The sequence below is a fragment of the Gobio gobio genome (assembly GCF_949357685.1).
Source record: "Gobio gobio genome assembly, chromosome: 19".
NCBI classification, from domain to species: domain Eukaryota; kingdom Metazoa; phylum Chordata; class Actinopteri; order Cypriniformes; family Gobionidae; genus Gobio; species Gobio gobio.
This window is the reverse complement of record NC_137112.1, coordinates 26717873-26735216: the sequence shown is the minus strand read 5'-3', so window position 1 is coordinate 26735216 and position 17344 is coordinate 26717873. Positions and strand designations below refer to the sequence as shown.

At 38.8% G+C, this 17344-nt stretch overlaps 1 protein-coding gene across 1 annotated transcript in view; it reads right to left on the bottom strand.

Moving 5' to 3' along the window:
• Positions 1-17344, bottom strand: part of naaladl2 (N-acetylated alpha-linked acidic dipeptidase like 2) — a 431375-nt gene that overhangs the window by 159777 nt on the left and 254254 nt on the right. The window contains exon 6 of the mRNA XM_079845128.1: positions 1401-1538. Coding sequence (XP_079701254.1) covers positions 1401-1538 — 138 coding nt within the window. The remainder of the gene's footprint in view (positions 1-1400; positions 1539-17344) is intronic.

The following is a 17344-nucleotide window of genomic DNA, read 5'->3' as shown; positions in this document are numbered from 1 at the left end:
TTAAAAATAGTTGTGTTCCTTTAAAATATCAATAAAAAAAACTAAAAAAAACTAGGGAGTCACCAAAACGCGAGAATGATTCTGCATTAATTTAGTGTAAGTGGCGATTGATAATAAATAATAATATAATATATAATGTACTGACGGTAAAAAGGTTGCGCTGTTGAGACTTGCATATCCATGCAGCCTAGCATGGATAAGAGCCGGGAGAGCAGCTATAACCCCCTTAGGGTAAAAAGAACAGAACCAACATAATTATTGCATATATCATTAATGTCGATATTTAATGTACAATAATAATATATATATATAATAATAATAATTCATAATTTAGTCTGATTCAAGGGGAATCAGAATACCAAATCCTGACTGATGAGAGGAGGAGCTGGGGATGGAGGAGGGTATTTAGCTCCAGAGAAACGCGATACCTAATACTGAAGGAGCTTTTATTTGCATACTGTGATAGACTTCTTATCCCTATAGGTAGACATGATCAGCTGACAGTCAGCTGATGCGAGCTTGACTAACGTGACCTGCCAGAACTGACGCTACGCATGATATTTTATTTAATTTTATATTTAATTTATTTTTTATTATACCTATTTAAAAGGTAAAAAAAATCATACATATGCAGATTTAAATATGTCAAAGCTGACTGAACACTGAACACAATGCTTCAGAATAAACAATATTTACAACACACACAAAAAAACAAAAAACATTCCGGGCAATTACGTTTTTTACTCGGACAAGTAAAAATTACCGATTTACTTGTTCGAAGGACAAGCACATAAAAAGGCTTAATGTCGAGGCCTGACTAATGATCTGTTTTGTATTTTAAGGGAGATGAGGGATATTTGTAACTATAATGGATATTTCAAATTTATTTTTGCATAGCCACAAAAAGCTCACAATGGGATCCTGCCATGAAATAGCCTATTAATTATAGGTTTTTCGACAAACTATTAAAAATAAAACTACAAAAACAAACAATAAAGATGAAATACAACACTTCAAGAAAAAAGTAAAGGTACGATACATAAATATTAAATCATTAGTTTGCCAACAGAAATGATATATACCATATAAGCAAAACATAATAAATAATAATTTTATATTAAATAAATATATACATAATATCTAATAAAATAATGTATTTTATATAATAATTTTCTATTGAATTAATTCATTAAATTGTAGAAAATTCCAACAAATTAAACACGGCAACTTGCCGTGAGGTGAGCGGAAATGACATTTCCGAGAAATATGGATCAATAACTTCTCACTGTAACAATTCGCCCCGGTCTCCCATATAATGTAATAACATTTGAAAACTCTGCTGTAAGTCTGTTGATATTTACAGTAAGTGGAGCAGGCATCGTTGCTGGCCTAGGGCTTACCTGCGGCAGAGGGCATGACCATAGGGACACAGGGTCTTCCCTGCCCCATGGCGGGGGCAGAGAGCAGCATTTTCGCTAAGGAGGCAGAGATGGGCTGAACCAGCAATGATGTCAGGTTGTAGCGACTGGCTCTCCCAGCTGTGAAGAAGGGAACAGAAACAAAAAGAAAACCATATTTCTTGTTTTAGTAAGTCTTTAGAACAGCCATATCAAAATTAAAACACCAATAACATCATTCCATCCTCAGAATTTAACCCTCAGTGTGCCATTTTCATTGATCATGATTTTGTGAGCGTTTAGTGCACGTCATGGGGCTCTTAACGCCACACATGAGCAAACCAATTACCCAATCAAAGAGCTTTCCAATTGGTTAACACCTCCACTGAGACTTCTCACACATCTTCATCTACGAGGGCAGATGAACGGCATTAGTCTGTTGCGTGCTGCATAAATATAGCTGCAGTGGGGCCAGGCGGAGATGCGTCTAGTGATGGGAGGTGAGCTAGAAGGGGCGGGCGAGGAGGTTCGTAATGCGCTGTAAATCAGACAGAAAGAGAAAGAAGAGCGCTGAGAGGTACCTGCACAGCCAGGCACGGACGTATCAAAGCCCTTCCTCGGCACTGATTGCAGCTCATGGGCGGCAAACTAATAGGCCCGGAGATTTTAAGTTTGAAGAAATGGTTTCTAGCAAGCCAATGGGGATTTATATGGACGAAATGCTCCATTGATTCAGCCTCATTAAAACGGAGAAACGGTGAGCCTAATCCTGCTTTAGGAGCAAATTTATTTAGGAGCTTCAATTTTCCAGCAACGCTTCTGCACCGGTGGGATGGGGTACAGTCATCTACGAATAACAATCAGTAGACCTTTCTGTTACACAACACTCTATTACTTTCCACAGATAAACGTATTCACAATTCACAATTATTTTACAGCAGTTATGTGGGAATGAACACAGAGGAGGGTTCCCTTGAAATGAGCTTATTTTTTTCTTGGTCATAGGGGGATACAGGAAGTGATTATTGGGCTGCAAGAGGGGCTTTTGAAGTAACACGGTATAAGCAATTATCTGCTTAAAGGTCACAGGGGTCAAGTTTCTGTTCAGAGAGAATAGATTATCTGAACTCATTATCTTTAACCTTTAAAATGTGATTTAATCCAAATGATTGTGTGTGTGACTCAATGTCTATCCATCCATCCATCATCTTTTTTAACTTTCTCAAGATGTGACTTGACAAACTTTGCTTTTCCAGTTACATATTACAATTACATGAATAACTTTCAATGCATCTCCTATAATCTGAATTTTATCTTCTTGCGTTCCTGTTTTCAATCTCAATTTGTTTATGCACATTTAGTTTAATTTAATTCACATTCAATTGTAGGCAGTTGTGGCTAATTGTTATAGAGTCTGACTTCGAGTCTCAGTACCGGCAGGAAATGAATGAACAGAGGTGAGGTGCGGGTTTAATTTGTAAAAATTAAAATGGCTTCCCACGTGTGTTCACTCTGTGTGTGTGTTCAAAACTCACTGCTGTGTATGTGCGCACTTGGATGGGTGAAATGCAGACCACAAATTCAGAGTACGGGACACCATTCTTAGCTTTACTTCACTTCATTCATAAATTAAGTTAGAGCTTAAAAGACATCAATTAAAAACAGAACGGTGAACAATCATGTTTGTGTTCAATGCTGATGTTGTAGTGCTGCATATCCAGACACACTTGAATCTGATAATGGCTAAAGAGTGGACGTAATAAAACGAAAGACATAAAGTGAGAACTTTTCAGTCTAATACTTTTGGGACTGTCTAGACTCTAGAGCACTCACTTTTTTTTTCTTTTTTTTTACCAGCCTAAAAGTACTTTCATTCGTCTAGATAAATAAAACAAAAACAAGGTTGTGGTCAACAGCTCTCATCATTTCCTGTTAGTTCTATCTGTAGTACAGCTAAAAATGAACAAAACCCCTCAAAACCCATCAGGTCGTGCTCCAGCTGGAGATAACAGCGCTGGAAATAAAGTAGTTCTGACCTTGATGAACTCCAGGGGAGAGTTTGCTCTGGAGATAGTGGACATAGTGGAGTCCATACTACAGAGGTGCATGAGAGAAGCTTTAATACCACACGTCAACTAACATGCTATAGTCTCTCGGTAAGAATGATTCATGGTGCCAGTGTGTGTGAAATACACACATGCTCTCCCCTCCATCTCCAGAGGACAGATATTTGCTGCATACAGAAGTTACGAGGGACAGTGTCTCTTAATCCTCCTGTGCTGGTGTTACCTATTTGTTTATTTGTTGTTTTTCTGAATGAACCTTATGCTGATTCAGATGCAATATTAATGGACATTATTAACAGATGCAGTGATACATTTACTTTAAGAAAGCCATTCAATATCCATATAGCTCAATTGTCAGCTAGGTTATTTTGTCAAATATACTGTATTACATATTCATTAAATCTTTACTTCATTATTTAATGTATTTTTGGATAAAGCTTTTATGAAAACTGTTTTTATTACAGCCACTGTTGAAATGTTTATATGATTTGGACAACAATGACTTGGAGTAGAAATTATATAATTAAAAAGTTGATAAAAACTGCCTTATATTTAATTTAAGAGCACAATCATACACCCGTGCAATGCAACGCCAGGCAATGTTTTTTGCTAGTTTCAGTCCAAAGCAGTTATCATTTTCACGTCCAGCGCCACGTTGTTTAAATAGCAAATGCACTCGTGCCCATCTGTTCACCCATGGCGGTGCTGGTCTGAAAACAAGGTGTGTTCAGGCACATTGTTGGCGTGTTGCTATTTTGAGTCAACTGAAATAGACTGCGCCATTGACCAACAAAAACTGGTCTAAAGTCAATAGTGCAGTATTTTTTGTGTTTTTTAAAGAGCTCGTTAGTATGTGCCTATAGGTGTGTGCACAATGCGCGTACACTCTGCTTATTACACAAACAGGCAGCAGCACACAAACATTTTAAAATATAAAAAAATAAAAGGATTCCTCTCTGGAGAAGCATTCAGTATTTCCGCTCGCAAATTCCACCATGTAAATAGCAAATTCCCTGATCTTAAATGAAAATAGCTCAAAACAAATCCACAGCGTCTGTGTTGGCATCTCATAGAAAAAGCAACACGCAGTTGTGGTGTTTCCGTTCCTGAATTAATTGGTTGAATGAATGATGCAATGGCTCACGTAAAACCAGCCCCTTGTTTCAGTAATAAATGATTCAGTGTTTAGAACGAATTGGTTGAGTGAATTAATCAATGACTCACTTAGGGCTGGCCCAAGCCCTTATGGGGCCCTAAGCAGAATTTTACTTGGGGGCTGCTCGTGCCACCAATACGATTGACTATTGTCAATTCTTGATAATTTGCACACCCAGTATCAATGTTAGTAGTTGTAGCTGTGTTGCTTACATCATGTCTGGCTGTCATGTTTTTACCCTTATACGGTTTTTAATTGTAAAAGTAGCAAACCCACAAGAGTGGTCAGGTGTTCATATTCAAAGCCTTACAGTACTACAGTTCAGACTGGGATATGTAATTTTTTTTTTTTTTAAGTAGTCTCTTATGCTGAAAATGCTAACCTTTCCCCAGGATTCTTTGATGAATAGAAGGTTCAAAAGTACAGCATTTCTCTGAAATAGAAAGCTTTCAAAAAATCCTAAAAACATTGTACACAACTTTTTTCAATTAGACTGGGTAAACCCAGCCTGACCTGCCGGCGATTTAATTTCGCCCTGCAACTCAGCCTGGAAACCTATACATTCACTTCTACTGCTTCTGTTACACTTTTGTGGGAGCCAATCACAGACTGGCTTATCCACCTGGCGCGCTATTGGCGGGTTTAACACGATGACGGATAGAGAAGCGATGGGTCCTTGCCCTTTGATCCCGCCTCTTGTGGTCTGATTGGTTGAAAGACTATCCAATTGCGTACAGACTCATTTAATTTATACTCGTTTATCACGCCTCTTGTGCAGTAGAAAATAGAGAGCAGACTCCCCAGACCAATGTTCAATCTTAAATGGAGCTTGGTCTGGTGATAGCCATACAAGTTTTGAACACTGATAATCAAATGTTTGTTGAGCATCAAATCATCATATTAGAATGATTTCTGAAGGATCAGGTGACACTTAAGACTGGAGTAATGATGATAAATTCTGCTTTGATCACTGGAATAAATTACACTTTACTATACGTATATGCACATAGAAAAAAAGCTGTTTTACATTATAATAATATTTCACAATATTATTTGATCAAATAAATGCAGCCTTGGTGAGCAAAAGAGACTTCTTTTAAAAACAACAAATGTTGATTTCTTTCAAAAATTAAACAGAGCTTTTATTTTGGTGGAAATAAAATATTTTTTTTTGCATTCAATTCGACTGTGTAGAAAGAACTAGTGATGCACCGAAATGAAAATTCTGGGCTGAAACCGAGACCGAAAATTTAGGATGCACTTGGCCGAAAACCGAAACTGAAGGCAAAAATGATGTATATGTACAAGTATAAGTATAAGTATATGTATATATACACATATACATATACATATATATATATATACAATATATTTGCAATAAATATAAATAATAATACCAAATAATATTATTCTTCAAGTTTTATGTTCCATCAAATAAAATAGTTAACAGTTGTGCAAAAAAAGATCCACAATTATGAATAACTGCACACAAAATCACAGAATGGTTCTCATTAAGAACATGAGATGCTGCACTGAATAGTCTCTCACTGTCTGTCATTGTTCTCCGGGAAAAATGGCATTTGGGGGGTAAAATATGTGTTTTTTTGGCAGGTAAAATTTGCATTCATGGGTCTAAATATCACATAATTGGGGTCGCTTCAACCCGTGGACATGGAAAAACATCCCGCGGGAAAACCACGGACTTGGCAACACTGCTTGGGGCAGATAAATACCTGCGTGCAGTCCGCACAAGCAATGGAAAGCGCCCTTCGTTCGCGCGCCAGTAGTCAAGGGGATTGTCGCTTCTGGCAATGGGTAGTTCAGCTGGATACGTCTCTATTTGTTCTCATACCACTGACATGCTTAATCTTTGATAGGCAGACGCGTCGCGTGATAACAGCTCGACCGTGAGTGAAACCTAAGCGCTTGCGCACGGATGGGAGGGGCGGGTGACATTCATTTTCGGTTTATGTTTTCGGCTGTTTTTTTTGTTTTGGCCCGAAACCGATAATTACATTTTCGGCTGAACATTTTCGGCGGCCGAAATTTCGGTGCACCCCTTGAAAGAACCTTTTTATTTTCTAAATAAAAACTTTCAAAATGTACACAACATATAATTTCAAGGGCACGATAAAGCACTTGCAGAAAAACATTTACTGAGAAACTGGAAGCTATGCTGTACTCCGTCCAAAACATGCAGCACGTCAGACAAGATTCGCACTAAACCATAGCGCATTCTCAAATCCATCCATTCATAAATAGGTTACCGGGCAACTGACGAGTACATTTTAGTGCCGATTTTTCTCGCACTTTGGACTTTGAACCCTAACTAACAAGCCAATAGTGTCTGGCCAATGGCGCCGCGAGCTTGTGCAGCGCTGTCAGAATCAATCCGTGCATATATTAGAAAACGTAACATTTTGCAGTTTATTTAGTAATTGTTTAAGGCCATTTCACGATTTCAATCATCATAAAATAACATGCAGCAAAAAGTCATTTCATGTGCTCTTGGGGGACCCTGGTGGCCAAGGGGGCCCTAAGCAGCCACTTAGTTTGCTTATGCCTTGGGCCGGCTCTGGACTCACTTATTCAATGATGTAATGATGAAACCTGCAGAAAGAAGCAATGAATAATCCCCTCCATTAATGCAGAGACTCACAGTCTATCTGGATGTAATCCTTACCTCACCACAACACTTTCAGCAAATATGTAATACTGGATCTGTCTTCATGTACAAAAATATCTTCAGTGTAATACTGCACTACACCTGCATGGCTAAAATTTGTTTACAACCTCCTAATTGGAAAATGTCCTGTATGAATGGTTGTGTTTATTAATTTGTCACCTGTTTTAAAATGACAATAAAAAAAACTCGACCTGACCCGATATGTGCTAGAGCTTATTGTTTAATTTCAACTTAATATCTGCAAATAATTCATAAAAATGTTTGTTCTTTTTTGACTTGGTTGTGGTATTAGTAGAAGTATTACATACAATTTCGGCATGCACTAACTGTAAAATGCAGAGCTTATATATAAAAACAAATCTAGATATATTTTCCCAGATGAAATAAAACTTTAAAATATGCATGCACAGTGACACACAGAGCCTTTCTAACATCTTGACATCTTCTATTTCACTTTATCTTTTTTTAAGGTTCAGAATTACTCACCTGAGCTCCCTGTGAACTTTTAGCGGTACACAGATTCATATCACAAATCAATTAGATACGGCATGCTCAATGTCATAGATGCCTCCCTGTTAATGCAACGAGTTACGTATGTGTAATTTCAGTATATTTCATTACATTCGGGTAAGCAGGATTAATTTAGACTAAGATGAACTAATATCATTATGATTAAAGTAGAATTCAAGGTAGCGCTAATAGGATACACAGTCACACTTGTACTAGTACAAACATCACTTAAAAAAAATGCTGAAGATGATCCAAAATAACTGTAAGAACATCAATTCTTTTGAGCAAACAAGCCTCCCAGGAAGAGTTATTTGCTGAAGTGCGATTACCCACAGGGCTTAGACTCATTCCCTCCACACAGAGATGCTCATGAGATATATATTACACGCCTGTGGTGGAGCCATATGTGCAGTGTTCAGATCACAAACACTTCAGTAGCTCACATACAAACATATTCATTAGGGCTGGGAGAAAAAAGTGTTCGAGATTCACAAAAGTCACAAATCAATCTTTTTTCTGTATTTGTTTCAGCAAACATTGAACAAAATGTCCGATTGACGTCAAGCTTATTGCTAGTCTCTTTTTCACTTTGTGCAATGTTACAGCAGGGAACCTGTCATTCAGTGATAAATATGATGGATGCAGGTGCACCTTTCAGCGTGAAAGATGTTCCAGACAGTTGAATGAAATGTCACCGTCCTGATCGGGTCAGTGCTGCATTGTCACGAAAGTTTATAATTTGCATTTCAAGCCTTGCTAATTTAAGCATTCAATCACAAGAAGGACACGGAAAAGAACTTGCGAGCGATCTGTGAGAAGTTTTGGGCGCACACATCTGAAAACATCCGCGCACACAGAAAGCTGTGTAGAGTGTCGCCGCTCGCACCACGCGCTGCGCGTAGGGCACCAAGTGCTCAGGGGGGCACCACAAGAAAATGTTTTCTTTATAAAGTAATCGCGTCTAGGGCATCAAAATGGCCAGCGGCGGGACTGGCTGTGCATGTCAGACAGCATGCAAATACTGAAATTAAACCTCTATCATGTCTCCTTGCGCGTCAATGGTGTAATGGACTTCTACTGGAGGCAAGTTGAAGTGATGAACTCAAGTGCAGTTTATTTATAAATCCCAAGTGAGCAAACCATGAACAGAAACACGATGATCTTGACTTGAACAGACTTGACTAGAACCAGACTTGACTTAACAAAGAACTCACCAACAGCAGTTTACAGTGAACAATACTCGACAAGGACACATGGCAAACATGAGGGCTTAAATACACAAAGACTAATGACTAAACAAAACACCTGTGAACAATCAAGACAATGAACCAATGACACTAGGTGTGTTCAACATCGGCTGCGGCTGGATGCAACCGATCGGCGAGAGTAGCCGCGTGCAAGCGCGGAGGAGCTGCAAATGGAGACGTGAAGTCGGACACTTTCTGCTTCCCGCAGTGACGCTCGCGCTGTGTTTGCATACTTTATCACAGCTGAAGTGAAATAAATGCAATATTTGGCAATACACTGTTGTTTCAGGGACATTATTGTCATGTAATACTTTATTCAGCGTGTGTTTGTACAAGATTAAAGTTCAACATATAAGCCTACACTATCAATGAAGTGGGGTCTATGTTTTTTATTCGTTTTATTTTGATAAACATGACAATATAACATCCCAACTACGTGAAAGGAGGTTTTACTGTTATAAAAAAACTGATTTGTGAGCATTAGTGGAACTGAAGGTTTTAGAATAAACACAAAACGCACGTGATCGCTGTCATGCGGTGAATCTGGCCAATCGTGGAAAAGCTCTGTCGTCATCAGAGTCCGTGCAGCCTCGTGCAGCCGCTTTAGAGAAACTGCACCAGCTGTATTAGCCGGCTGCTCTCGAATCGCTCTCGCGGCACTTTGTTGACGTACGTCACTGTCATGTGGCGTCGGGGCTGTCATGTGGCGTCGGCGCTGTCTCAAGTCGGACAAAATTTCTAACCGGCATGCACTGCTTCAAGTCAGCCGCCGATCGGACTGCGCATCGCTGTATCAAGCCGAACAAGCCTAATATGACACAAGAGACTAGGGAAGCACATGACATGATCACATGAGGGCACAATGGAATCACATGACATGATCACATGACAAACAGGTAGCATAAACATGAACAAAACCCAAACACAACATGACAAACGGACAAATTCCCACAAATGTATCTCAAAATGTCCACCTTGGCGAGTATCCTAGTAAACATTAAGTGAATGTAAACAGTAGAGAAAGACAATATGTGAATATTGGAACCGTGCATTAGTCTTTAAAGGGGTCATGAATTGAGAAATCAACTTTCCCTCGAGCCATTTTGATATATAAAAGGTCATGGTAATAGAAGAATATCCTTTAAGTTTCGGAGCAGAAAACTTCCTTGTTAGTCAAAGAAAAGCTTTTATTGACACCAGGCCCAGCAAACGCTCGATCTCAGGATGTGTCTAGATGTGACGTGAGAGTGTGGTGAAACACCACCGCAACAGAAGAAGACGAATGCCTGATTCTGTAGCCCCACCCACCGACTCGTGCCTGACATGTTATAGATAAATAACATAGGCCTACGTAGAGCTAAACCGGATCGAACTTCCAAGCAATAAACATGCCGCATAAGCTTCATTCGGATTCCAATATTATGAATGCATGGATGAACTTTATTTTTAATGAATATCCTTCACCACGGATTCGTTTGTAAACAAGAGACTGGATTTGCAGACAGGATGAGATTACATGAATGAATGAAGCAACACACTTATGTGAGTAACGTTTTGTTTTATAGTATTGCATTGTTACAGATCGTTTGATATCTTTTGATTATGTGTACGTGTGTAACTGAACATAACTTAGCACGCTGTCACAGGCTGGAGAATCCTTTATTTGAGGTGTTGTTGGTTCATTGCGATTCGTGATCAGACTCAGACATGTAGCCTATGGGCCAGGGCTCGAAAAGGAACGTCCCGTTTTCCAGACGGGCTATATGTTTTCCAGACGGGCTACCAAAATGTATCACCGGATTAATCTTTATTTCATTTATACAGTGAAGATTGTATGCAGTGTTATTTTACATTTGATTACTTTATTCAATATCTGTACCTGAAAACTACATGTATATTTGTACTATTGCTTGTAGTTTGATTATTTGTTCTTTTTATTAATGACGATTTACTTGTCTTTAATAATCCTTGAAATTTATATTAATTAGATAGTAGTTTAATTAAGTGTGGTATAGAAATTTAAATTTCACTGGTATCTTTTTAGATCTGAATCAGAGAGAGTGCTTGCACACACAAGGGATTTTTGTTGGTACTGAAGCTTCCAGTGCACACATACAAATCTAACAAGAAACATAGTAATACAAATGTAAGAATAAAATACAAAAAAAGATAAAAGTATAAAGTCACAGTTAGGTTTAGTTGTAATAAACATTTACAGATTATGAAAATATTTATGTAACGGTCGGGTGAGCACAGGAACAGGCTGAAGCCTCAGAAGAACAAAATGAAACTTAAACTTTAATAATGACATTCAGGAACAACCAGAAAGGCAAGGAAACATACTCTAACACAGGGGTATCCAAACTCTGTCCTGAAGGGCCACTGTCCTGTTGAGTTTAGCTCCAACTCAAATAAACACACCTGAACCAGCTAATCAGTGTCTTAAAATGCCCTGCTAAAACACTGATTAGCTGGTTCAGGTTTGTTTAATTGGGGTTGGCGCTAAACTCTGCTGGACAGTGGCCCTCCAGGACTGAATTTGGAGACCCCTGCCCTAACATAACAGTGACTGCACAAAGACTGAAGGTGAGGGTGCAACCTTAAGTAGAGAACAGAAACAAGATTATTAACTAAACACAGCTGAACCAAACTATACTAATGAGGGTAACCATGGAAACAGACAAGTGGCGGGAAACTAAGACAAAGGAACACGTGATTGAATCAAAACACAACTGAAAGTCAACAAACAGACAGACATGTAACAATTTACAATATTATGAATAATATGAATAAGTATCAACTGAGTTAACAAAAATAAAGCACTTACAGGCACACGCGTTGGGAGGCATTTAACTGTTTAAAGGGAAATGGCCTGTGGGAAGAAGCTGTGCCTAGTACCCAGTGATCTGAATCGCTGTCTGTACAGCAACAGTTCAAAAAGGGTTTTGTCCAGGGTGAGTGCAGTCTGTGATGGTTAACCTGCCATTTTTCTCATTCTAGAAGAGTACAGGTCCTGGAGGGTGGGCAGGGGAGCACCAATAATCCTCTCCACAGTCTGGACAGTCCTTTGTAGTCTCCTGATGTCTGATATGGTAGCTGAACCAAACCAGACAGTTTTAGAAGAGTATAGAACAGATTCAATGACGGCTGAGGAGAACCATGTCAGCAGCTCCCGTGACAGGTTGAACTTCCCCAGTTGGCGAAGGAAATATAACCTAACAATGATAAAAAAATATAACAATGGAGTGAATGTGATTGTCCCACTTGAGGTCCTTCCTGAAGCCCACTATCATCTCCACTGTTTTGAGCGAGTTCAGCTCCAGGTTTGTATGACTGGACCAGACAGCCAGTTGTTTTGACCTCCTGCCTGTATGCCGACTCGTCACCATTGTGGATGAGGCTGATGACAGTGATGTTTTCTGCAAACTTCAGGATCTTAACAGAGGGGTCTTTTGAAGTGCAGTCATTTGAGTACAGTCGTGGCCAAAAGTTTTGGGAATGACACACTCTAAAAAAAAAGGTTCTATATGGCACCAAAAATGGTTCTTCATCGTAATCATAGAGGAACCACTTTTGGTGCTATAGCACCATATCTTAACATGTTCTGTATATGGTAGCGGTGCTATATAGCACTTTAGTCAAAGAACCGGGGAAGAACCTTTGAAGAACCACTGAAGCACCAAAATTGGTGCTATATAGCACTTAAAAAGGTTCCCCTATGATTACGAGCCAAGAACCATTTTTGGTGCCATATAGAACCCTTTTTTTTAGAGTGCACAAATATAAATTTTCACAAAGTCTGCTGTCTCAGTTTTTTATGATGGCAATTTGCATATACCCCAGAATGTTCTGAAGAGAGATCAAATTAATTGCAATTAATTGCAAAGTCCCTCTTTGCCATGACAATAAATGTAATCCCCCCAAAAAACTAAACGTTCACAGCATTTCAGCCCTGCCACAAAAGGACCAGCTGGCATCATGTCAGTGATTCGCTTGTTAACGCAGGTTAAAGTGTTGGTGAGGACAAGGCAGGAGATCACTCTGTCATGCTGATTGAGTTAGAATAACAGACTGGAAGCTTTAAAAGGAGGGTGGTGTTTGAAATAATTGTTCTTCCTCTGTTAACCATGGTTACCTGCAAGGAAACCCATGCAGTCATCATTTCTTTTGCACAAAAAGGGATTTTCACAGGCAAGGATATTGTTGCTAGTAATACTGCACCTAAATCAACCATTTATCAGCTAAAGAACTCAAAGGAGAGAGGTTCAATTGTTGAGAAGATGGCTTCAGGATGCCCAAGAAATTCTAGCAAGCACCAGGACCGTCTCCTAAAGTTGATTCAGCTGCGGGATTGGGGCACCACCAGTGCAGAGCTCAGGAATGGCAGCAGGCAGGTGTGAGTGCATCTGCACGCACAGTGAGGGGAAGACTTTTGGAGGATGGCCTGGGGTCAAGAAGGGCACCAAAGAAGCCACTTCTCTCCAGGAAAAAACATCAGGGACAGACTGATATTCTGCAAAAGGTACAGGGATTGGACTGATGAGGACTGGGGTAAAGTCATTTTATCTGATGAATCCCCTTTCTGATTGTTTGGGATATCGAGAAAAAAGCTTGTCCAGAGAAGAAAAGGTGAGCGCTACCATCAGTTCTGTGTCATGCCAAAAGTAAAGCATCCTGAGACCATTCATGTGTGGGGTTGCTACTCAGCCAAGGGAGTGGCCTCACTCACAATTGTGCCTAAGAACACAGCCATGAGTAAAGGATGGTACAAAAACATCCTCAGAGAGCAACTTCTCCCAACCATTCAAGAACAGTTTTGTGATGAACAATGCCTTTTCCAGCATGATGGAGCAGCTTGACATAAGACAAAAGTGGCTCGGGGAACAAAACATCAAAATTTTGCCCATGGCCAGTAAACTCCCCAGACCTTAATCCCATTGAGAACTTGTGGTCAATCCTCTAGAGGCGGGTGGACAAACAAATACCCACAAATTCTGACAAACTCCAAGCATTGATTATGCAAGAACGGGCTGCCATTAGTCAGGATGTGGATTGCTAGCATGCCAGGGGGAATTGCAGAGGTCTTGAAAAAGAAGGGTCAACACTGCAAATATTGACTCTTTGCATAAACTTCATGTTATTGTCAATAAACAATAATCTTTGACAATCTTTGAAATGCTTGTAATTATACTTCAGTATACCATAGTAACATCTGACAAAAATATATAAAAACACTGAAGCAGCAGACTTAACATTTGTGTCATTCTCAAAACTTTTGACCACGGCTGTACAGTGAGAAGAGCAGTGGGGAGAGAACGCAACCCTGGAGTGCCAGTGCTGATAGTGAGGGTCCTGGATGAGAGTTTCCCTAGTCTCACTAGCTGCTGCCTATTGTTCAGAAAACTGCTTATCCACTGACACAGTGGGGTGGGCACAGAGAGCTGGGTCAGTTTGGCTGTGAGAAGATCAAGCATGATGATATTGAAGACTGAACTGAAGTCCACAAATAGGATCCTTGCATAAGTCCTAGGTCGGTTGAGATTTTACAGGATTTAATGTACCTTTACATTTACATTTATGCATTTGGCAGACGCTTTTATCCAAAGCGACTTACATTGCATTGCATTCAAGGTACACATTTTACATTTCTTGCTTTCCCTGGGAATCGACCCCATGACCTTGGCGTTGCTAGCGCCATGCTCTACTGTTTGAGCTACAGGAAAGAGAATGTAGTCCCATGTCGACTGCATCATCCACAGGCCTGTTTGAACTGTATGCAAACTGAAGGGGATCCAGCTGGGGTCCAGAGCAGACATTTAAACAGGCAGGTGAAACACCGTCTGGGCCTGAATTGATTGAATCAAATCAAAAATATTGAATCGAAACGAGAATCGAATTGAGATCTTGTGAACCGAATTCGGAAGGCAGGTGAAACACCTTCTGAGCCTGGTGCTTTTATGGTAGGGAAGGTGAAAACTGAAATCACTGAATTGAATTGAATCAAATTGAAAATATTGAATCGAATCAAGCATCGAATCGAATTTCCGTATTGATACCCAGCCTTATTATTCATTCAGTCTCAATGTGTTACAAATCAAATCTCTGAGAATGACTGTAGGTAGGATAAGCTCATGTCGATAAACACAGGGTTGCCAACTTTCACGCATTTGGCGTGACACTCACGCTTTCAGGCTCTGTCTCACGCTCTCACGCTGCCCAACTTAATCTCACGTCAAACTGCCAAACCTGCTTTTGATATTAAACAAAGTCTAAGCTTTTAGATTTGTTTAAGTTTTAATGCGAAATTCAAACAATAAATAGCGTTTTGGCGCTAGTATGGCATAACAGTTAAAGCCAGAGTGTTGAAAAACGTAGATGCAACATGCTCTCTCATCTCGCGGGTGCGCGCGCGGTCACGTGCTCCACGGAGCTCTCAATACTTCTAGCGCTGTGTCAATGCATTTGAATGGCTTGATACACAACATCTCCACTTCAGGTGTTTGCAGCAAGTTTTGGTAAACAGTACAGCATAGTGTGCATTGATTATTACGTCAACCATACAGGATCGTTTTATTATAGAGAGTGATGGAGATGCAACATTGTTAACATTAATGTTAATGTTTTTCCTGTATTTAGCCCTCATACACTCATACACATTGATGGTCAAATGTGACCATACACCTTAACTATTTTTCAGTTGAATAAATGTTCTATATTTTAGTTCAAAAATATTAATTGAATATTTTGAGATATTTTGGTACTAAATACTATCTGTGCAATAATTATGGTCCTGACCACTTAAAATATTTTTCTTCTAATATTTTTCTTATTTATATTACAATTAGTATTAAGGTTGAATTAGAGAATTCTTATTCAAAGAGGCAAATTAGAGTCATTTTGTGGCTTGAAAAATAATAATTTCCATTTGTAATGCCATTACCCACAGGTGCCTTTATGGCTCTTTAATCAATATACATGTATCTAATCTAGTTTCTCAAAAAAGTATTGCAGTTTTGCATTTTAATAAATATTTTGATATGATCAAACACTAGATTTCTTTAAATGGGAAATTTTAAAATGTTAATAACGTACATATCCTTATTTCCTTATATGTACAGCAGGCTATGAATTGATACTGAAATCGATATACGATATAATCTTATATGTACAGCAGGCTATGAACTGATACTGAAATCGATATAATCGTACGGTAATTGGTTAAGTACCCCCCCCCCAGCCCCCCCCCCCCCAAGAAAAGAAAATCTAACTCCAACCTGATCTCAAAAGTGAAGCAAGCAGTATGCCCTACAATGTACATACAAAACTTTATGTTTGTTCTGTGAGTCATTTGAAGCAAATTAAATTAATCTCGTCTTAATTTCTTTCTCTGCTTTAAAATATGACAGATTTGCACATTTACATGCAAATTGATTTTCGAAAAGCAGTTAATTCATTTCCATAAGAACAATGGCAGCAGTTTTCATGCAAAGAACTCACTCATCTCTCTTTAGTTTAAGTGACTGTACAGTCTTGCTTACATCCCTTCAAGTTTTTCATGTCTTAAACTTGAGGTCACAAAACCATAAATTTGTTGTTTACTGTTCTGAACAGCTTTTTGCAGTGACTACAGCAGCTTAACGCTTAAAAAGAAAGACTAGTATAAGATCATGGGTAAATGATGTTGTAAAACACTTTCCTGGAAACTGAATAACAAATTAAGTATGCTTTAGTGGAGATACTTATTCTAATTAACATCCTCTCTTTGTTTTTTTCTTGAGATAAAAAGGTATTTTATGATAATGGAGGGGGCTTGAGCTACTTGTGGCATAATATTGATAATGTTTGAATATATAAATAAAAAAAGCTGCAGAATTGCAACAGTCTGCATGTTAGTCAAAAGTGATGATGATGATGATGTGGTCACTTAGAAAAGACTAAAGTGCAGTATATGAGATACAGTATCAAAGGTTTGGGGCCAGAAAGATTTTAGGTTTTTTAAAGAAATGAATATATATTTTTTCAACAAGAATGCATTATATTGATCAAAAGTGACAGTGAATACGTTTATAATGTCTTTATAAAACGGTTTGATTTGTGAAGGATCATGTGACACTGAAGACTGGAGTAATGGCTGCCAAAAATTCAGCTTTGCCATCACAAGAACAAATTATACAAAATATATGAAGATAGACAACAGTTATTTTAAATTGTAATACATAATTGCAATACTGATCTAATAAATGCAGCCTTGGTGAGCATAAGAGACTTATTTCAAAACCATT